The sequence below is a fragment of the Staurois parvus genome, unplaced genomic scaffold, assembly GCF_062004578.1.
Source record: "Staurois parvus isolate SC_StPar_1 unplaced genomic scaffold, SC_StPar_1.0 ptg000980l, whole genome shotgun sequence".
NCBI classification, from domain to species: Eukaryota; Metazoa; Chordata; class Amphibia; order Anura; family Ranidae; genus Staurois; species Staurois parvus.
This window is the reverse complement of record NW_028318776.1, coordinates 206703-229778: the sequence shown is the minus strand read 5'-3', so window position 1 is coordinate 229778 and position 23076 is coordinate 206703. Positions and strand designations below refer to the sequence as shown.

At 45.2% G+C, this 23076-nt stretch overlaps 1 protein-coding gene and 1 non-coding gene across 4 annotated transcripts in view; both read left to right on the top strand.

Moving 5' to 3' along the window:
* Positions 1 to 969: 969 nt before the first annotated feature.
* Positions 970 to 1071, top strand: LOC149441470 (U6 spliceosomal RNA). Its single transcript, XR_016307369.1, has one exon. It is a non-coding gene; the product is annotated as a U6 spliceosomal RNA (small nuclear RNA).
* Positions 1072 to 3885: 2814 nt separating this feature from the next.
* LOC149441469 (phospholipid-transporting ATPase IA-like) overlaps positions 3886 to 23076 on the top strand; it is a 213811-nt gene continuing 194620 nt past the window's right edge. The window contains exons 1-2 of one of the 3 annotated variants that reach the window (XM_089657287.1): positions 3886 to 4200; positions 7404 to 7511. In XM_089657287.1, the coding sequence (XP_089513413.1) occupies positions 7463 to 7511 (49 nt within the window). In that variant the 5' untranslated portion in view covers positions 3886 to 4200; positions 7404 to 7462. The remainder of the gene's footprint in view (positions 4201 to 7403; positions 7512 to 23076) is intronic. The other 2 variants (XM_089657285.1, XM_089657284.1) reach the window with 2 other exon arrangements.

The following is a 23076-nucleotide window of genomic DNA, read 5'->3' as shown; positions in this document are numbered from 1 at the left end:
TCAGGTAAGGTAACCAGGCTTGGGATGTATTCTTATGTCTTAGGAAGCCATAATAAGGAGAAATGAATTGTCTGCATCATTAGGGCTGTGGTCCAACCCTGACCAGTATTTTCTGCATCGGAGAATCCCTCTCTTGCAGCCATCCTGCTCTATCTGCAAGGTCAATCATTGGCACTTATTTTTTTTTTTTCTCTACTTCACTTTTTTATGTGCTTTTCACTCACCCTGGTGCTAAGATGCAGGTTTTTGAGCTTAACCCTAACTGGAAAAAAATTGGACCTGAGCTGTTTTTCAAAAACACATTGCATCCCAGCGCACAGATGTGAACAGGGTCTGTCCACTAATCTTGCCATTGTATGCACATGCGTTTTCATGCATTCTTATGCGTGCGCTAAAACAAATGTGTGGACTGTTTTGAAAGTTGAGCCTAGCTGTGTGGATTGGTTTAGAACAGAGAATGGTATGGCCTGGTGTAGAGAAGTATGATTGGCAGTGCTTGCTTTGGCAGCACATATACTAAAATTGAAACAATACACAGGGGCGTATTTACCACAAGGCAAACAAGGCATTTGCCTAGGGCAGCATTTTTCTGGGGGGCAGCGGCATTTTCCTGGGGGGCAGCACAGCCCCCTGAAAGAAGGGATGAAAGAAGGGACACGCAGGATGGGGACCAGGTGGGATCTGAGAGAGGCTGTTGGGTTGCTTGATGGTGTATTCAGAGCCTGACTCTTGATCCCGGAAGTCCGGAGCTGTGAAGGTGAGTGTCTTCTCTCTCACCGGGGTGGGGTGGTGGGTTGCCAGTGTACGGGGGGTGGTGGTAGTGGAAGGCTCTCTAGGGTGTGGGGGGGTTGTCAGTGTATGGGTGGTGTTGGTATGGAAGGCCTTCTTGTGGGGTAGGGGGGGTGTTGGTCAGTGTCAGGGTCTCTGTGTGTGTGTATGTGTGTGGGGTGGTTGATTTTTGTGTTGCCTAGGGCAGCACGGAACCTAAATACACCACTGACAATACAGAGAAGACTAGAGTGGCCCCTGCGCAAGGATGACACGCAAATTCATGAAGCGTTCCATTAAAAAAAAAAAAGAGAAGTATGATTGGTATTGTTGTCTCCAGCTGTCCGGTGTAAGCCATGAAATGACAAATGTGCCCACTGACTGATGGTTTAGTGTTCGCGGTGCTGATGTTTTACACACAGCAGGTGAAATGTCCATGTATAATTCATCAGTCAAATAACCCGAGCACTGCTCTGACTGATCTGTAGCTGAACAAAGGAATAGCCCAGATCTACAATGACTGTGCTAGGTATCCCTTTCAATTTTACATTGTGTTTACTTGCAGAAACTTTCTCCTAGCCAAATGACTACACACAAACCAAGAACGTTCCCACTATATAAAAGATGCTGTATGTTGTTTGACATGTCTTGTTCCTCATGGTACCTACAGTCCTCATGGTACCTACCATTCAAACATGAAGACTCGGCAGTGAACTCAGTACTTGTAATGCCTAAGCCTCCCACCCTTTGCAATCCAAAATACTAATTTTTATTTAAATATTTTTTGCTCTCACCCTTGATTCCCCCTAAATTCTTGCCTAGGTGAGAGTGAAAAGCTTCTTGGCTCCCTTCTGGGATATGTATGTCACGTACCTCAGGGATTTTTTTTAAAATAATAAACATGTTATAGTTACCTGCTCTGTGCAATGGTTTTGCACAGAGCAGCCCTGATCCACCTCTTCTGGGGTCCCCCGCTGCTGCTCTTGGCTCGTCTCCTTGCTGAGTGTCCAATACCATGCTATTTGCTATGGGAGCACTCATGCGGGCTAGATCCCGAACTGGGCTGTGTGTATCCATGGACACACACAGTATGGCGTGGCACTGCCCCTTCCACACAGGCTGTGATTGACAGCAGTAGGAGCCAATAACAGTGGTATTTAATCACCACTGATTTTTTTTTTTTTTTGCACTATAAATGAACAAAGAGCAAACATTTTGAAAAAAAAAATAGATTTTCCTTGTTTCTATTATACAATTTTGCAAACAGGTAATTTTTCTCCTTTACTGATGTGAGTTGATGAGGCTGCACTGCTGGGCACTGATGAGGCAGCACTGATGCACACTGATGAGGTGTCACTGATAGGCAGAAACTGATGGGCACTGATGAGATGACACTGGTGGGCATTGAAGAAGAGGCACTGATGGGCACTGATGAGGCAGCACTAGTGGGGCATTGATGAAGAAGCACTGATGGACATTGATAGGCAGCAATGATGGGAACTGATATGTGGCACTGAATAGCACTAATAGGTAGCAATGAAGGACACTGATGGGCACAGATTGACAGCACTGTTGGGCACTGATGGGCAGATTGACAGCACTGTTTGGCACTGATGGGCAGCATTGTTGGGCACTGCTGGGCAGCACTGATGGGCACTTTTGAGGATGCACTGATAATCAGAGTCCTGATATCAGTGCAGATGTCTCCTTTGAGAGTTGCTGGTTATCAGTAGTACTTTCCTCAGGCTGTGACAGCGTGAGGAAAGTACTGACAATATCCGGCAAGTGTATAAACAGTGATCAGCTGTTGTTGGACACAGCTGATCACATAGTAAAAGGCTGCTGTGATTGGCCTTTTACCATGTCATGTGATCAGCTGTGTCCAAGGGACACAACGATCACAGACAGTGCTGGGTCCACGCCGCTGGGGGCACGTTCTGGGAGGACATCATATGACGCTCTCCCACAGCTGGATGACCACGCTGTATCCGTCATTCGGCTATTGCATGGTAGGGAACTGGTTAAAAGTTCTGAAATGTTTTATCTTTGTCTCATTTTTGTACATCACAGAAACCTGACATTTTACCAGGGGTGTGTAGACTTTTTATATCCACTGTATGTACAGTTATAGGTCTCTACAGACATATGAACAACACATTGCCGCCTCATTCCCACCGACAGTCCTCAGCTCCATCAGCTCATTTCCAGGAGTCTCATGGCCGCTCCCCCGACTCCTCTCTTCCACCTTTCGCCCATAGCTGGTGCCCCTCAGAGCTTCGTCATACACATCGCCATCCGCTCCCGTAAACCAGCACATCATACAGGAACAGGCGGCTGAAGGCAGAGCACAGGGCATGCAGGACAAGTGTCCCTTCTTCTGGGGGGTAGCGCCACCCCCCCTTCCCCCGGAAAATGTTGCCTTGTTTGCCTCATGGTAAATATGCCCCGCCCCCCCATTGATGAATGAAAGGTCACTGCTGTCTTCTAGGTTCTGTGTATAGTGAAGACAGGAGGTCATTCACTCTGTACTGCCTCCATTCACACACCTTATATTTTCTCAATGAATGCAATGTGTCCTCTGATTGGATGAGGTAGGGAGTGACATCATGATCTCTAACTTGTCCAATCAGAGAATGTTTTGCATTCATTGAGAAAAATACAAGGTGTTCTGTGATTGGTGGGCAGTGCCAAGTGAATGACGACCTGTGTAGAAGGGGACAGGGAAGCAAATGGCAATCTCCAGCTCCCCCAGGGATCCCCCCCACACACACTCACAGCACCCCTATAGATGGACCAATGGAACAATATAATAATGTCCACCCCTGGAGGTCTCCTTTAACAATGGGACAGATGGAGGAGCACCCCACCCCCACAGTGCGGGGTGTACCCCGGGCAGGGGAGGGGAGCTCAGTCCTCCGGTCACACATCATAAAACCTGGACCCACAGAGCTCCGGACTGCAGCCAGCCCTGACTCATCCCCACAGCGCTCCGACTGTGTGTGTGGGGGGGCATTATATCATAGATACATGTGTGCACGGGACAGGTTTCATCACACCGGAGCTCGGCTCTATGTACACAATCTATATGTTCTGCTGTACATGTTGCCACAGCTAGACTGGTGTGTATGAGATGATGGCACCTATAGATTCGGTGATCCCCCCCTTCCGGCGTAGTTGGTACGGTCTGAGAGGGGAGCGCGCAGCCAGACTGCTCAGTGTTCAGTAGTGATCAGAGCGGGGAGGGAGAAGGAGCTGGGAGAGCAGTGCGGAGTGTAGAGGAGGGGGGAGCCGGGAGAGCTCTATGTCAGGAGGACACCGTCCGCACAGCCAGCACACACCGCCCGGGACCCGCCGACTGATGGACTCTACAGAGGTGAAGTGACGGAGCCCCGAATCTACATCTCCGGCCCTGATCATCTCACCACCTGCCCGGTACTGCCACCCGCACCGCTCTACACTCCGTACATTGTATACACTGAGTGCCCGATCATCGGATACATTGTATTCATTCCTCCATGGACACTCACACCTCGCCTAGTCCGATCTTCTACCCGGAGTATGAATCATCTACTGACCGAGACATGGCATTCTACTGACACTTCACACAGGGAACTTCCTCTACACCCACCTCTCACCTCTCTGCTGTAACCCTAATCATGGCCACCATCGTCTGATTGTACCAACCTCCGATCACCCTACTCCTGAACGTCATCTGATTGTACCAACCTCTGATCGCCCTACTCCTGACCGTCATCCGATTGTACCAACCTCCCATCGCCCTACTCCTGACCGTCATCCGATTGTACCAACCTCCCATCGCCCTACTCCTGACCGTCATCCGATTGTACCAACCTCCCATCGCCCTACTCCCGACCGTCATCCGATTGTACCAACCTCCGATTGCCCTACTCCTGACCGTCATCTGATTGTACCAACCTCCCATCGCCCTACTCCTGACCGTCATCTGTTTGTACCAACCTCCGATCGCCCTACTCCTGACCGTCATCTGTTTGTACCAACCTCCGATCGCTCTACTCCTGACCGTCATCCGATTGTACCAACCTCCCATCGCCCTACTCCTGACCGTCCTCCGATTGTACCAACCTCCGATCGCCCTACTCCCGACCGTCATCCGATTGTACCAACCTCCGATCGCCCTACTCCCAACCGTCATCCGATTGTACCAACCTCCGATCGCCCTACTCCCGACCGTCATCCGATTGTACCAACCTCCGATCGCCCTACTCCCGACCGTCATCCGATTGTACCAACCTCCGATCGCCCTACTCCCGACCGTCCTCCGATTGTACCAACCTCCGATCGCCCTACTCCCGACCGTCATCCGATTGTACCAACCTCCGATCGCCCTACTCCCGACCGTCATCCGATTGTACCAACCTCCGATCGCCCTACTCCCGACCGTCATCCGATTGTACCAACCTCCGATCGCCCTACTCCCGACCGTCATCCGATTGTACCAACCTCCGATCGCCCTACTCCCGACCGTCATCCGATTGTACCAACCTCCGATCGCCCTACTCCCGACCGTCATCCGATTGTACCAACCTCCGATCGCCCTACTCCCGACCGTCATCCGATTGTACCAACCTCCGATCGCCCTACTCCCGACCGTCATCCGATTGTACCAACCTCCGATCGCCCTACTTCCGACCGTCATCCGATTGCAGCGATCACCCTACTCCTGACCGTCGTCCGATTGTACCAACCTCCGTTCGCCCTACTCCTGATCGTCATCTGATTGTACCATCTCTAATAATTGTACCAACCTCCAATAACCCTACTCCTAATCACCCTTCGATAAGCCTACTTCTGACCATCATCTAATGATTGTACCAACCTCCGACCACCCTTGGATGGCCCTACTCCTGGTCATCATCATCTGATTGTATCACCCTCTGACCACCCATTATAACTTTACTCCTGACCATCATCTGATTGTACCAACCTCTGGCCATGCTCCAGTAACCCTACTCCTAACCATTGTCTGATTGCACCAACCTCCAACCACGTTCCAATAACCCTACTCCTGACCATCATTTGATTGTACCAACCTCCAGTCATCCCTTATAATTCTACTCTTGACCATTGTCTAATTGTATCAACCTCCGACTACTCATAACCCTACTTCTGAACACCATCTGATTGTACCGTCCTCCAATAACCCTGCTTCTGGTCCTCATGATCACCTGACTGTACCACCCTCCAATAAACCTACTCCTGGTTGTCATCATCGAATGGTTGTACCAACCTCATATTTACATATTATAATAACATTACTCTTGACTATCATCTGATTGTGCCACCCTCTGACCTCATTAATAACCCTTCTAACCGCTATCATACTGGTTTTGCAAGCCTCTGATCATCCATTACAGCCCTGCTCCCAACCATCATCACCTGATTGTACCAACTCCTGATCTACATAGTATAACCCTACTCCTGACCATCAGCATCTAGTGATTGTGCCAACCTCTGATCTACACATTATTAAACTACTCTTGACCATGATCTAGTTGCACCAACGTCATATTATCCATTATAGCTCTATTTATGATCATCATCTGATCTACACATTCCAAGCCTACTCCTAACCATCCTCTAGTGGTTGTGCTAACTTCTGATCACTCATTATAACTCTACTTTTTATCATCATCATCTGAGTGTGTTGATCTCTGACACATTCAAGCCCTACTCCTAACTATCATCCAGTGAAACCCTATACTCTTGAACATCATCATGCCAACCTCTGATCACTCATTGACCCTACTGCTGACCATCATCTAGTAGTTGTGCCAGCCTTTGTTTATCACTATTCCTTACCATTTTCCTCAAGTGATTGTGCCAGCCTCGGATCACCCATTATAACCCTGTTCTTGACCAGCGTCATGTTGTGATTGTCAACTTCTGATTACCCATTAACCCTACTCCTGACCCATCATCATCTAGTAATTGTATCAGCCTCTGATCACCCAATATAACTCTGTTCCTGACCATCATCATCTAGGAAACCATCCCTGTCACATCCTCCTGGTCATACATTACCCCCTGGACACAACCTTTCATCATTACCCTGTCGTTCCCCTCCACTCTACTTTTTCTTATTTGGCTGGCCTCTTGAGTGCCATTTAAATTCCATCCATCCCCCTTGTAATGGGGATCTTGTGTTTTAATGACACTTCACATCTGCTACTCGATCAGCAGTGCGATTACCTCATTCACTTGTTCATTTCTATATCTGTATCACAACCCTCTTTGGTGTGACATAATTCCCCCTCCCATCTCTTCAGTACTGGGTAATTATTTTGTTTTCTGTCTTACATACTGCTTTCTTTTCCTGCTGCTTATGCCCTATTTAACCTGTGGATTGCCACCCCATTAAATGTTTTCTGACCACTTTATTTTACCTGAGCCAATTTCTGATCAGCAACTTACAGTACGTTCTTTTCACCATGACTGACAGTGCCTGAGATTAACATAGGTAACTGAGCCCTGATTCTTATGAACTGGAGCCAGGCTTAACTGTATGTTCATTGTTCCTGTGTTTTTGTATTATTGCTCTGATGTATGCATTTTTATTTAACAGTGTATGTTGTGTGTGTTTTTTTTTTCATCAGAACATCATTTCTGATTGTTTGTAAGGCTTCTGTGTGAGGCTCCGCACAGTTCCAGCACTATGTCCACCGTTCAGACCACTGTAGCAGACATCCGATCGAGGGCAGGCGGTAAGTCTTTCTCGGAGATTTCATTTTCTTTCATTCCAGATTCATATACTTGAATTATTCAGAGATCACTATGTCCGTCTGTACAAATGATCTAATTACTGATATCATCAGATCTTTAATATTAAAAGGAAACCTGTGCTGAGAAGAATTCATTGGCTCTCATCTCTGACTTAAAAAAGCTTCTTGCTTGGATGTTGCTTTAAGAACCGTCTGACTTGCAATGAACATACAGGTAGAGAACTCAAGACTCCTTATTTTCATACTTGTTCTAAGCCACCATACAGGGCTCATTTTTCTCTTGTTCAGCTGTATGGATGAAGGGCTGAACAGTGACTGCATCTGTTAGGATGCAGTCACTGCTTGGCTAATACCGGTACTTTTCCACCCAGCTCAGTTTTTTAAATTGACATTTGTCAAGCTATGTGGTGCTGGCAGGGCCTGAACTTTGACTGATTCCTACTGAAAGTTGAGGTAGCCTAACTTGGAAGTCTTTGAAGCCGCTGGAATAATATGACAGCCAGGCAGTTAGCATTTTTAGAAAAAGGCAGCAATGGTAGCCAACCTATTTCTGACAGCCCACGTTTCCTTGAATATGTTTATAACTATATATAAGTGTCATGTTTAATTTCCAAACACTGTATTCCTTTTGATGTGTCTACTGTTAGTTACAGTACACAGTTGTATCTGCCCCTCTGCTCATTAGCCATGTCACAAGCTATGGGGAAATGAGCCCAAAGGGTTTGAGGACTTGCTGATCACCTGTCTGCCATGATGGGACATCTGCCTGTCTGTGGCTAGCCCTAGGTGACTACAGCTTACACGTTCTTGTAATGTATAGTGCCTTAATAATAAGCCTGACTCTGCATAATGGACTTGAGGGGCTGATCAGTAGTTTATAACAAATATGCAGTATGGACACTTCACAGGACATAACTCTGAAATGTAGTTTCTATGATAAGTTCCTGCGATCCTGTTGATTCATGGTTTGCTCTGATAATCAAAGCGATTTGTATTTTGTTTAGTTGATATAGCCACAGCAGTGTTTACTTTTTTTATGAATAGGCAGTCTTGTCAGCCTAGTGGAACCTTCTGTCTTGCTCTTTATCTGATCTTGTGCAATGACACCTCAGCTTAATCTGTTGGCATCCATGGCAAGCCTTTTTCCTGGCTGTGCTTACCTTTCTGTTTCCTCCTCTTTGCTAATTGATGGTCTAAAAAGGGTGGTCATTAATACTGCAGTACATTAATTATCTTGTGGCACGTGTTGTTTTTAGCACCATTTGAGATGGTAATCCTGCCCGGTTTTGGCAAGAATTTGTGGTGATGAATGAGTTAATTTATGGCCGTTTTTTATAGCATGTCGCAGTGCAGGGCTGGCTGAGATATGTTTGCAATTGTCACAGTTCACACCTAGCATTGCTGATTCATACTCCCGGTAAGAGTTTATTTTCTAGGCTGCTGTCAAGTGCAGAAACCTGTAGCTACCACCAAGGTTTGAGTTAACTTTGGTCAGGTCAGTAAAGGGTTAATTGTTAGCTGTGGATTTCAAACCTTTTCACAATGGTCTTTTCCTTATTAAAAGGAAGGTTCTACTGCAGACTACTTCTTCTGGGGCATTTCTCTTGCTGTTGCATCTTTTGCATTACAGTGAACACTGCATTAACAGTGAGAGTCCTGCTGCAGCAACATGAGTGAGTCTCTCGAGAGACTGCAACAAATACTAAAGCGAATGGTTGATTCCTCCTTCCAGTATTTATTGGTTTTGGGTCAAACCCACCATAACTGGTGTGGTTTTTTTTGTTTTTTTTAATTTTGTGCGCACTGACCCTTTAACATTAATTTATGACCAGAGATCATTGAAACCTTGCTGGCTAAACCAAAATTAGCAGTGTCGACATGCAGCAGGTAGCTTGACAATGATAACTGTAGAACTAATTTGCTTTCCTGAATGGTTATGCTATTATTTTTTAAGAGGAACGTCACTCACAATAACCCCCCCCCCCTTTTTTTTTTTTTTTTTTCCTTTTCACTCTTCACATGATCCGCCACACCAATGTCACACTCTGGATCCCGCACAACTTTCTTCATTGCTGACATCATTGAGAGATAGTTGCCTCGTCCTGCTTCAGGCAGCCCAGCCCCCTAATTATTTATTTATTTCAGGTACTTGTATAGCGCCGTCCATTTACTCAGCGCTTTACACATATTTATATTGTACATTCACATCAGTCCCTAACCCTCAAGGGGTGTACAATCTAAGGTCCCTAATTCACATTCATACATACACATACTAGGGCCAATTTAGACAGGAGCAAATTAACCTACCAGCATGTCTTTGGAGTGTGGGAGGAAACCGGAGTACACGGAGGAAACCCACGCAGGCACAGGGAGAACATGCAAACTCCAGGCAGGTGGTGCCGTGGCTGGGATTCCAACCGACGACCCTAGCATTCAGCAACTACTTAGAACCTGAAGCATCTGGGGTTATGTGGCCTGCATATCCCAGAAGACTTCAGAGTACAGATGATGCCATTCTAACCTATAGCAGTTGGGGACAAGTAGAACTTACAATAAAGCTTTAAAGATGAACTTCAGGAATTACAGACATTTAAAAAAAACTTCTTCTTTATAAGGTGTTAAAGTAGTAGTAAAATTTAACTTAAAGCGGTTCTTCAGACTTTTTAAAAAAAGTTGTATCTTCTGACTTTTAATGAAAGGACACTCACCTGTCCAGGGGTCCAGCACCGTGCTCAAGCGAACCACTTCTTCACTGGTCTTTGGATCTCGGTACTGGCATGTTTACTGTGGGAAGCTGGCTGTGATTCTTTGCGGCGTCACAGCTGGCTGTGAGAGTGTCTTGTGGTGCCGCTCCAAGCTGGATAGTAAAATAAGAATTGCCTTGCCGGCAAGGAAAGGGAGCAGGTGTCCCAGAGCAATTTCTAGTATAGCTGATAGGAGATAAAGGTGAACACCGCTCAACCCACCCCAGGAGTTAGATTCATGGATGGTTTGGCTTGGCCTCAGCCACCACTCCACCTATGCCCTCTGACTTGATTCGCCCCGGCCTCCGGGGGCTTAATCACAGTCGCCAGAGTGGTGGCTGAAGCCAAGCCAAACCATCCATGTGTCTGACTTCTGGGGTCGGTTGAGCGATGTCCACCTTTACCTTCTCAGCTGGCTGCCCATTGCGTATGTGCAAGGCGCACTGCGCTTTGTGACTGGTCCTGAGGCCGCCTGGGACCTGCGATGCGTCCCAGGGGTGGGGGAGGGGGGCTTCCACTGGATCGCGGCGGCAATCCAACTAAAAGTGGGAGCGGGTACCTATCAAAACCATGTACCCACATCCCCCCTCCTCCCAATTCCCTCTTTAACACATTGAGTACAATAATATGAATATTCCCAAAATAAATATTTGGCAATGCAGTTTATAAGTACTGCTAGCTTCTGTGCTCTTGTTGCTGCTTCCCTGAACATCTAGACTTCACAGGAAATATTTAATAGTCGACAGCGCAGTCTCCAGCCAGTCTGTTAGCAGGGAGGGGCAGGAGAGTGCCTTGCCATCCTAGGCTATGAAGCCTAACTTCAGTTTTACTATGATTTCAAATAGTTTTTTTGGGCTGAGCAAAGGGTTTAATATAACAATAAGCTCAACAAGGTGTATGCAGCATTTTATTTTTTTTTATTTAATATTTACCGTGTTTTTCACTCCATAAGACTCACTTTTTTTCCCCCCAAAAAAGGGGGGGAAATGTCAGTGCGTCTTGTGGAGCGAATATGGAGTGGCCGGTCCAGTATTTCCGCCACTGTGTCAGAATACCGGGCCGGCCGCTCGGCTCTTCCCTGTGCTGTGTCCGCAGTCTCTGGTCATCTCCTGTGCTGCGTCTGCAGTCCATTGGTTTAGAATATTTTTTTTTCTTGTTTTACTCCTCTAAAACCTAGGCGCGTCTTATGGAGCAAAAATTCGGTATTTTTTTACTGAGCTCAGGAAGTAGCTATACTCCTGGTGCTCTGACAGGAAAGCTGCAGCTGGTGTGTGACTGCCTGCCCTTACGCTGTCCATTCACTTTGTATCTTGTGAAAAGGCGGTTGGATGCAAATGATTCTGCAGCTTCTGTATCTGAAACCTGAAGGCCCATAGTCGGAGATCCAGTGCTGCAATTCCTGGAGTTCTTTTTAAGCTCAAGTAAAGATTTCATTTGGTACACTGTTTAATTAATTCCCTGTTTTTTTTTGTTTTGGTTTTTTTTTTGATTATCATAAACTAAATAATGCCCAAAAAATGTTTACAATGGGCAACAATGCTTGCAGTTTTGCATCTGTTTCAGACTATGGTGTTTAAACTGTTTACATTTTCTTAACAAACAGTGTAAAAGTGGAAAAAAAAACTTTTAACCACCTGTTGCTGGACCTTTTTAGGGGTTTATATTTTGGGTGTGGAGACAGGCTTTCTGTTTATGCCACTCCCTCCTCACCCCTGCAGCAGCCACACACTGACACAAGGCAGCTGGAGCTAGAGCAGGGGTGGCGAACAAGTTAGACACAAAGAGCCAAAATTTTAAACTGTGAAAGTCTGAGAGCCACACCACGCAGTGACCTGCCAAAACAGACAAACACTCACACAAAAACACATAATTAAAACCATATTATTCACCATAACACTTTCTTCCCCTTACAAAACAACAATGTGTTAATTTCAAGGTAAGTGTCCACCCTCAACACACACATCAAATGCAACTTAGCCAGAGTTAACACATCAACTACCCTGGAGGTTGCTGTCACCTGTCTCTCTCTCTCCCTTCTCTCTCTCTCACTCTAACACACAAGTATACAAAAAAAAATTCTGAACTAATGGACTGCAGACACAGTACAGGAGATGACCAGTGACTGCGGACAGCACGGGGATGACCAGTGACTGCGGACAGCACGGGGTTGACCAGTGACTGCGGACAGCACGGGGTTGACCAGTGACTGCGGACAGCACGGGGATGACCAGTGACTGCGGACAGCACGGGGATGACCAGTGACTGCGGACAGCACGGGGATGACCAGTGACTGCGGACAGCACGGGGATGACCAGTGACTGCGGACAGCACGGGGATGACCAGTGACTGCGGACAGCACGGGGATGACCAGTGACTGCGGACAGCACAGATGACTGCTGACCTTTGGGGAGGTGGGGAGCGGGTACCTGAATTTGACAGGTACCCGCTCTTACTTCTGCAGAGTTTTTGTTTAATCTTACCTGTTCCTCGATCCAGCCGCGCGCTGTCTTCCCGGCTTCTGTAATGGCGCTCGGCATGACAGCCGGGTGCCCAGTGCGCATGAGCGAGAAGCACTTGCTCTTTGTGATTGGTCCGGCGGCTTCTGGGATCTGTCGTGTCCCAGGTACCGCCTTACCATTCACAAAAAGCATCGCTTCTTGCGCATGCGCACTTGGCACCCGGCTGTCATGCCCAGTGCCCACACTACAGAAGCCGGAAGACAGCACGCCGCTGGATAGAGGAACAGGTAAAAATAAGAGAAACATGAAACTTGGCAAAGAGCCACAGTATACAAAATATGATAAGAGGCAAAGAGCCGCATTCATTTTGGCCGGGAGCCGCACGCGGGTGTTCGCCACCCCTGAGCTAGAGGATCAGGTGACTGCAGCAAATTAAAATTTAAGTACACAGATCTTTTTTTTAATCGGGGTATGCAGAAGTAGAGGGAGGGAACATTTTTAAGAATAATAAGTATTGGTCTTCCATCTTAAAAGGTTAAACAAGCTACCCCTGACCTCTCTAGCTGCTTTTAATGCCGCGTTATTCATTCTCAAAGATTCTCAAACAGTAGAAACAGGACTCTAAGCCTGCATTTACACCTGAGCAGAGCATATTTCTAGTAATTCTGAAGTGTTTTCAGGCATTTAAAAGGTTTATGCAAATATTTTTTTCTACCTTTTTAGGCCCCTTTACACGGGCGTTCAGTCTAGATCCGTCCGTCAGTTTTTCAGACGGATTCAGACTGAACCACAATGTATGTCTATGGGTGGGTGAATGTAAAAGGATGATCATCAGTTTATATCTGCCTACATCCATGTCAGTTCAGGTCCATTTTTCTTAAAATGGCTCAGCCAATGTCCAGATCCGTTGAAACGGAACGGGATGGATGTAGACTTATGTAAACTGAATAGAACTGAACTAATATGAACTGAACTGAAGTGCAAACTGAACTGATGACAGATGTGCAAACTGATGTAAACTTTCTTTGAAAACGCATGACTGAAGGGATGATGTCCATGTGAAAGAGGCCTTTAGGGTTTGCTGGGCAAGAGGAGGAGAGTGGTTCTGGAGAGGAGTTATTCAGGCACATAATCACATGCAGACGCATGTTGCATATTTATAGGCACACCCAAGTCTAGAAGGGCAAAAAAAAATCTGAAAATGCCTCCCGAAACTTGTGTACTTTTTTTTTTTTTTTTTTTTTAGTATGGGGAAACTCAGCATGCAGTACTAATGTGAACCGCGACATTTCAGACAAAGAGAAGGCACATTTCTTAAATACCTTCAACTCTGTGTATACAAAGGAGCATGGGGGAGCTCTTGTCCTTAATGGGCATGGTATTGACACAGCTCCAGATGATCCACTTTGGCTCACAAGTGATATGATCCAAAAATATTTAGACAGAATAAAGATGAATAAAGCACCTGGACCGGATGGCATACACTCACGGGTCCTTAAAGAATTGAGCTCTGTCATTTCAAAGCCATTGTTTCTAATTTTAAGGGACTCTTTAATGACTGGCACAGTACCACTGGATTGGCGTAATGCCAATGTGATGCCAATATTTAAAAAGGGGTCAAAATCTTTACCAAATAATTATAGACCTGTTAGTTTAACTTCTATAGTTGGGAAGATACTGGAGAGTTTAATAAAAGACCACATAGATGAGTTCTTGCTGGAAAGAAATGTTAAGCAACAGACAGCATGGATTCATGAAAAACAGAAGTTGTCAAACAAATCTGATTTCTTTTTATGAGGAGGTGAGCAAAACCTTGGACAGGGGGGTGGCGGTGGACTTGGTATACTTGGATTTTGCAAAAAGCGTCTGACACACGGCTACTGTGTAAGGTAAAGTCTACGGGCTTGGCAAAATCTGTATGTAAATGGATAGAAAACTGGCTAATCGTACTCAAAGAGTAGTGGTTAATGATTCATACTCTGAATGGTCTAGGGCCATCAGTGGTGTACCCCAAGGTTCAGCGTTGGGACCCTTACTTTTTAATATATTTATAAACACTATAGGGTCTGCGATTAAGAATCCCATTTCAGTCTTTGCAGATGACACCAAGCTGTGCAGTGGAATAACGTCCTTACAGGATGTCTTCAATTTACAAGCCGACCTCAATGCACTGTAATTGGGCAACTATGTGGCAAATGAGGTTTAATGTTGATAAATGTAAGGTTCTGCACTTGGGGGCTAAGAATATGCATGCACCATACATACTAGGGGGAGTACAACTGGGGGAATCAATGGTGGAGAAGGATCTGGGAGTACTGGTAGATCACAAGCTTAATAATGGCATGCAATGCCAAGCTTCGGTTTTTAAAGCGAGAAAAATCCTCTCTTGTATTAAAAGAAGTATAGACTCCAGAGAGAGAGATATCATATTACCCCGGTACACATCATTAGTAAGACCTCATCAGGAATATGCAGTTCAGTTTTGGGCACCAATTCACAAAAAAGAACATTAGGGAACTGGAGAAAGTACAGAGAAGGGCAACCAAACTGATAAGAGGCATGGAGGAGATCAGCTATGAGGAAAGATTAGAGGAACTAAATTTATTCTCTCTTGAGAAGAGGAGATTAAGGGGGGATATAATCAACATGTATAAATACATCAGTGGTTCATATAGTGAACTCGGTGTAGAGCTAATCACCCTGAGGTCATCACAGAGGACAAGGGGGCACTCTTTACATCTGGAGGAAAAGACATTTAATCTCCAAACACGGAAAGGTTTCTTCACTGTGAGAACTGTGAAAATGTGGAATAGACTCCCTCAAGAGTTGATTCTGGCCAGCTCAGTGGATTGCTTCAAAAAATGCCTTGATTCTTTCTGAGAAACACAGAATATAACTGATACTAACATTTATAGGTAAAGTTGATCCAGGGAATATCTGATTGTCTCTCAGGGGATCAGGAAGGAATTTTTTTCCCAGCAGGAGCAAATTGGATCATGCTTTGCTGGGGTTTTTTTGCCTTCCTCTGGATCAACTGCAGGTATAGGATTATAACTTTTTTTTTCTCTGTGGTTGAACTGGATGGACTTTTGTTTTTTTTCATCCAGACTAACTATGTAATTAGAATTTTTGAATCTGTACGTTCAGCATAGTCGGGTTTCGGGAAACAAGCTGAAAAACACTCATGTGAATGGAGGTGAAAAAAGTCAGATTTCAGACTTTTCTATAGCAGAGGAGGGTGCCCTTGTTTAGCCTCCTCTGTTACAGAATGTCCTTTGGATTCCAAATCCAACTTCAAGTGGCAGCAAAGGCACCTAGAAAGTGAGATCTTTCTTATGCTTAGCACACAGTTATTCCTCCAGGATGATAGTAATTGATATGCTGTGATTTAAATATAGTAGGTACATAATATGATGTGCACAATCCTTCTATAATTTGTTGCATCTGACTTTTTTTATTTTTATTTTGCATACAATGAAGGTTTATTTCATAGCTGAAGGGAGTGGTTTTTCAATAGGTCACAAGTGCCCTGGGTTTAAGTTTTTTTTGTTTTTTTGCCCCTATTCAGTCTTTTCTAATCACAACACTTGCTGTGTGTTTACATTTGAGGACTGGCAGCCTGTGGAAATCTGCTCTTACCCCCGGTTCACATATATGCGGCCATGCGGGCCGCATTTTGCACGGGCACAAGAGCCCATTCATTTGAATGGACTCCCGTGCCCCGTGACACGCAGGGAAGAAGTCCCCGCACTTCTTCAGAAAAAGCAGCCCGCACGGCAACCTCGGTTCCCAGTACGGTTACGTTTTCCAGTGCAGGTGGCGTGCTATTAGAACTAATGCCACCCGCCCGTGGGTCCGCATTTCTCTGTGTGGGTGGTGCGGCTGCACGGATTTTTGTGCGGATCCGCAGCCGCACCACCCGCACAGATGTGAACCTATCCTTAGGCCATGTTCCCACTTGTGGTTTTGTGAATGCAATTTACACATGGAAAAGCAGCCCGTTCACTTGACCCTCCAAAGAATCTCGGGCACCAAATTTTGGCCCTGAGCCAGGAGTGATTTTACACATGCGTTTTGCTGCAGCCCTTGCACATCACAGCAAAATCGCACCACATTTGAGGTGCCATTTAGGATGAATGCCACCCAAACTCATGTTGTACTGTGATTTGGAGTGATGGCTTGTTTTACAGTGCTTTTATTGCTTTTTCAGAGTATCTAAATACTTTACTGTGCATGATCTGGACCAGGGGCAGACTGACAACTCATGGGGCCCCCGGGCAAAAGGGGATCATGGGGCCCCTATGTCCTTGTCCACACTCAAAGCACACCCAAAAAAGACTATAAAAGGTACCGGGGGCATTTCATGGAGCCCCCTACTGACCCCGGGCCCTCGGGCAGTGCTCGAATGGTCAGTCCACCCCTGATCTGGACACAAGTTCACTTTAAATTGGAACTATTACATTGAAATTAAAAATTGGAGCAGGTTGGCTTTTTTTTTTTTTTTTTGCAGAAAATACTCTATACGTCTGTGTCTGCAATGCAATCTTCTCCTCTTCCTTGATTGCACTTCCAGCATTATCTCTACTATGTGGATACTGAGATACATCGGCACAGCTCAGTGTAGATTCTCAACATGCCTCCAGGCCGGGATGAATTGGCCTCCATGCGCTGGAGTTGTGTCATCCTGGGCCTGCCAATCAAGATGGCCAGTAACTCTGCACCAGGAAGATATAGGCAGCCTCAAGGAAGCCTGTGGACATTGCATTGCTGGAGGAGAGGTTGAGTACACAGAGCTTTAGTTTCACTTTAAAGATTTTATTATAATTTCTTTTGTAGCTGAACTCCAGGCAAACCGCTAACTACACACATAAAGTTCAAAATACTACAGTTGTAACCAGTGTTGTCATATCACAGTGTGTCCCTTACGTAAAGCACATCTTATCCTATTCATTTGTTTCACAATCTCAGCTGATTTCCCAATGTTATTTAAGATGGTATTACTAATATACTGCAGATTAAAACCAATTAACAACTTCTAAAACCATAATTAAAGTGTTACTAAACCCCGGACCCTGCATTCACTATATCTGATCTCCCACAGTACACAGAACATAGAAATGCAGTTATTTTAGGAAATATAAAACTGCTAAGTCCTCATGTACACTGGACATTTTTACAGCTGCTGGTTTTGGCTTTTGACATTTCTTTTTCTACAGCCAGTAACCCCCCCATCGTGTTTATCCTATGTGTCCATACACACATAGACTGTAATCAATGTTTTGTGGCAGGGATGTTTTTTGGCTGGAAAAAAACCCAGGACTAGTGGGTTTCTAGAGGAGTTTTTTTAGCTGTAAAAACACTCTAACGCTGAAAACTCAGTAAAATGCCACAAACTAGCGTTTTTTCTCCCTTTTTTTTTTTTTTTTTTTTTTTTTTCTTTTTTTGCCCAAAATAACATTTTTTTTTTTTTGGTAAAGAAAAAAAACGCTAAACACAAATGTGGAAAAATGCTGCTAAATGCGAATACAAAAACGCTGGAAAAAGCTGAAAAACTCACATTTGTAGCGTGACTTTACACAGCTAACGTTACCAGCGTTATCAAAACACCCAGTGTGCATGGAGACTTAATACCTTTTCTCATCAGCAGTTAGAGCAGTTACATAGTTAGTCTGGCTGAAAAAAGACAAAAGTTCATCCAGTTCAACCATTTAAAAGAAAAAAAAAATGTAATTCTACACCCACAGTTTATCCAGAGGAGGACAAAAAACCCAGCAAAGCATGGACTTGGGACTTCTATCAGTGTTCAGCAGAGCACTGGTTAAAGCTTGTTGGAGGTGATTTCTTTCTGCTCTAGGAGGATGCAGAACCCCTGACCTCTGTCTGGACAGTGCTGATTGGCCCTGTGCTGATTACATGTGCTCTCCCAAGAAACCCCCCCCTTGCAATACACACCAAACTGAGCATGTGCAGAGTGACTCCACACAATATGTCTTATCAGGAGATAAGAGCGCAACACTACAAGAAGGGGAGGATCAGAGAAGTCAGGATCAAACAGCCTTTTTACACAGTGCAGAGGCGTAACCCCTTATGTTCCACAGTGAGTATAACAAGCATGCTTTAATGTAAGTACAGATTGATTTTACTGTTGTGGGCTTAGTAACACTGTTACTATTTGGGCGCACAAAATACCAATGAGTATCCTTTTTTAAATATAAAGTCATTCTGGTGTTTTTAAAGTGTTACTAAACCCACAACAGTAAAATCAGTCTGCATATGCATTAAAGCATGCTTGATATACTCACTGTGGAACCTAAGGGGTTAATCCTCCGCATTGTGTAAAAAGGCTGTTTGATCCTGTCTGCTCTGATCCTCCCCATCTTCCAGTCTCCAATCCATGTGCTGACAGCACAGAGCCCTAGGAGGCACTTTGAACATGTTCAGTTTGGTGTGTATTGCTAGAGTGTCTTTTTTTTTTTTTCCCCCTCTTTGGGAGGGTGCCTGTGATCAGCACTGTCTAGACAGAGGGTCAGGGGTTATGCTGCCTCATAGGAACAGTCAGTGGAGAATGGAAACGCCTCCTACAAGCTTTAACCAGTGCTTGCCTGGACACTGATAGAAGTCAGAAGACTTCTATATACTGTTGATGAGAAAAAGTGTTTAGCAGTTTTACTAAAATGATTGCATTTCCATGTTGTGTGTACTGTGGGAGACCAGCTATAGCAGGCATGTCCAAAGTCCGGCCCGCGGGCCATTTACGACCCGAGGGTCGGTTTAATACGGCCCTCCATGTCAGTGTGTCAGTGTGTCTTATGGAGCGAATATGGAGCGGCCGGTCCGGTATTTCCACCGCGGCCGTGTCAGAATACCGGGCCGGCCGCTCAGCTCTGCAGCGGGACCTTACCTGTTCCTCTATCCAGCGGCGCGCTGTCTTCCCGGCTTCTGTAGTGTGGGCGCTGGGCATGACAGCCGGGTGCCAAGTGCGCATGCGCAAGAAGCGGTGCTTTTTGTGAATGGTAAGGCGGTACCTGGGACACATGACAGATCCCAGAAGCCGCCGGACCAATCACAAAGCGCAAGTGCTTCTCGCTCATGCGCACTGGGCAACCGGCTGTCATGCCGAGCGCCATTACAGAAGCCGGGAAGACAGCGCGCGGCTGGATCGAGGAACAGGTAAGATCAAAGAACAACTCCGTGGAAGAGCGGGTACCTGTCAAATTCAGGTACCCGCTCCCCACCTCCCCAAAGGTCAGCAGTCATCTGTACTGTCCGCAGTCTCTGGTCATCCCTGTGCTGTCCGCAGTCTCTGGTCATCCCTGTGCTGTCCGCAGTCTCTGGTCATCCCTGTGCTGTCCGCAGTCTCTGGTCATCCCTGTGCTGTCCGCAGTCTCTGGTCATCCCTGTGCTGTCCGCAGTCTCTGGTCATCCCTGTGCTGTCCGCAGTCTCTGGTCATCCCTGTGCTGTCCGCAGTCTCTGGTCATCCCTGTGCTGTCCGCAGTCTCTGGTCATCCCCGTGCTGTCCGCAGTCTCTGGTCATCCCTGTGCTGTCCGCAGTCTCTGGTCATCCCTGTGCTGTCCGCAGTCTCTGGTCATCCCTGTGCTGTCCGCAGTCTCTGGTCATCCCTGTGCTGTCCGCAGTCTCTGGTCATCCCTGTGCTGTCCGCAGTCTCTGGTCATCCCTGTGCTGTCCGCAGTCTCTGGTCATCCCTGTGCTGTCCGCAGTCTCTGGTCATCCCTGTGCTGTCCGCAGTCTCTGGTCATCCCTGTGCTGTCCGCAGTCTCTGGTCATCTCCTGTACTGTGTCTGCAGTCCATTAGTTCAGAATTTTTTTTTTCCTGTTTTCTGCCTCTAAAACCTAGGTGCGTCTTATGGTCAGGTGCGTCTTATACGGCGAAAAATACGGTAACTTGGCATAAAATAATTTATTTGCATTTAATTGTAATGGTTCAAAGAATGTTTGGAAAAATGTTCGGCCCTCCACCATGTTCACTTCATCCAATCTGGCCCTCTTTGAAAAAAGTTTGGACACCCCTGAGCTATAGTGAATGCAGGGTCCTGGGTTTAATACCTGAACTATTTTCTATCGACAGCACGATCATTTAGGCTTCATGCTCATGGCTGCATCATGCATGACAGATATACAGCTGTACATTGTGGGGTTTTTCATCTGCCCGGGGCCCACTGGTGCTGTGTATAGCCACCCATAGCAATGGCTAAATGCACATATGTACAGGCATTCGGTGGGAAGCTGCATCCAGAATTGTACGCCATTGAGCATAAGCAGTGTAGGAGATCAGATATTGTGAATGCAGGGTCCTGGGTTTAGTAACACTTGAACTATTTTATATCGACAGCACTATCGTTTAGGCTTCATGCTCATGGCTGGGAAGCTGCACCCAGAATTGTACGCCAATAAGCAGAAGTGTGTTTATAGAAGTAGTGGTGTATAGCCACTTGTAGCTCTGGCCATCATTGATTGCTATGGGCATGAATAAATGGCTGTACAGTGCTCTTGCAGCTGTTTATCACATTTCCGTTGTGCACAATTCAGTTTCTGTTCCTGGATTCTGCTGTTGGGCCAGAACACCCCTCCTCGTAATTGTTGTATCTGGCACCGACAATGTTTTATACGTTGTACAGCAAATTTTTGTAATGCATTTTAACATGTATTGCAATGCAGTTTTTTATCCTCTAATTTTATTTTTGTGTGGATGAACTGGACCATAGGAGACGAGGCTGACTATTTGTCCTATACAGCCTAACACAGCTTAACCACTTCTTCTCTGGACACTTTCACCCCCTTCCTGTCCAGGCCAATTTTCAGATTTCAGGGCTATCACACTTTGAATGACAATTGCGTGGTCATGCAACACTGTGGTCATATAATTGTTTTATCATTTTTTTTGAGACAGATAAAACTTTATTTTGGTGGTATTTATTCACCACTGGGACTTTTATTTTTTTGCTATATAAATGAAAAATCCAAAAATTTTGGAAGTGTTTTTATAAAATTTTTCATATAAATAAATAATCTTTCTTCATAAATCTTGGCCAAAATGTATTCAGTTATCTTTTTAGCAAAAAAAAAAAAAATAACCCAAATTAGTTTATAAGCAAAAATTATAATTTTTCAAACATTTTTTTTTTTTACATTTTTATTTTATTTTTTTATATTATTTTTTATGGTGTTGTGTGTTTTTTTTTTTTTTTTTGGTTTTTTTTTACATACTGTTACCCTAGCAGTACAGTGTCACCATAGTGACACTGTACTATTTGTGGGGGGTTTTGAAGATTTTATTTTTTTTTTTTACACGGATTGCTTTTACACCCATAAAGGCTGTAAAAGCAATAATTTCTCCTTCTCTCTAGCTGCATTCTTGCAGCCAATGAGAAATACTGTGTGAGCTGTGATTGGTCACAGCTTGTCACATGGTACAAGGGTGTTGTGAATAGCCTTGTACCATGTGACCTCTGTGATCATTCACAGATTTCACACATAGTAAGCAATGATGTCAGAAGTGACATCTTGCTTACTACTCTGCATGTGATCAATGATTGGCCAATCAGTGATCATATGATTGGGACCTCGCACAGAGGTCCCGTACAACGATCGGTGCTCCACTGTGTCCGGAGGACACAGCAGGCACCAGATCGCAGTGCTGCGCACTCCCAGGGAGCACGCACAAGCATGGGGCGGGGGAGGCCGTTTATAAACGGCCACACGCCCCTGCACTGCTCCTGTCTGGCCGTTTATATACATGGGCCGGACGGGAAGTGGTTATAGTAGAACTATAGGTAAAACTTTTTTTTTTTTTTTTTAAGTTTTCACTTTGAATAGAGTTAAGGGAGGGTTATAACACCTGTCAGTTTATTTTTTGTCATCTGTGTCCCATTGGGGAGATCTACCTTCACTTTCTTTTCCATATGCAAAACAGTACGTGAGAAAATCTCTTCACCACTTGTCTCATAGCCAAAACAGGAAGTGAGAAAATCTCTTCTGGGCTTGTCTCATAGCCAAAACAGGAAGTGAGAGGAAATCATGCAAATTAAAAGAATCCCTTGGGGACTCCAGGTCTCCAGAACTAGTGTCCCCATTGGAAAATTTCCCCTTATATTACTTTTCTGGGGACAACCCAAAATTTGGGATTTTCTTTTACTTTTTCGAGGATAACGGTAAACAGGACAGATAGAGAGGACGAGTCTCCCTAACAGGAGCACAAAGAGTAATAAAACCTTACAGGGGTTCTGATCTTATTAATATGTAATAACTAAATGTTACTTTTCAAACTAACATTGGTAGCTCTGCTGAAGTGTGATGACATACAAATAAATAGGATAAGTTGTGG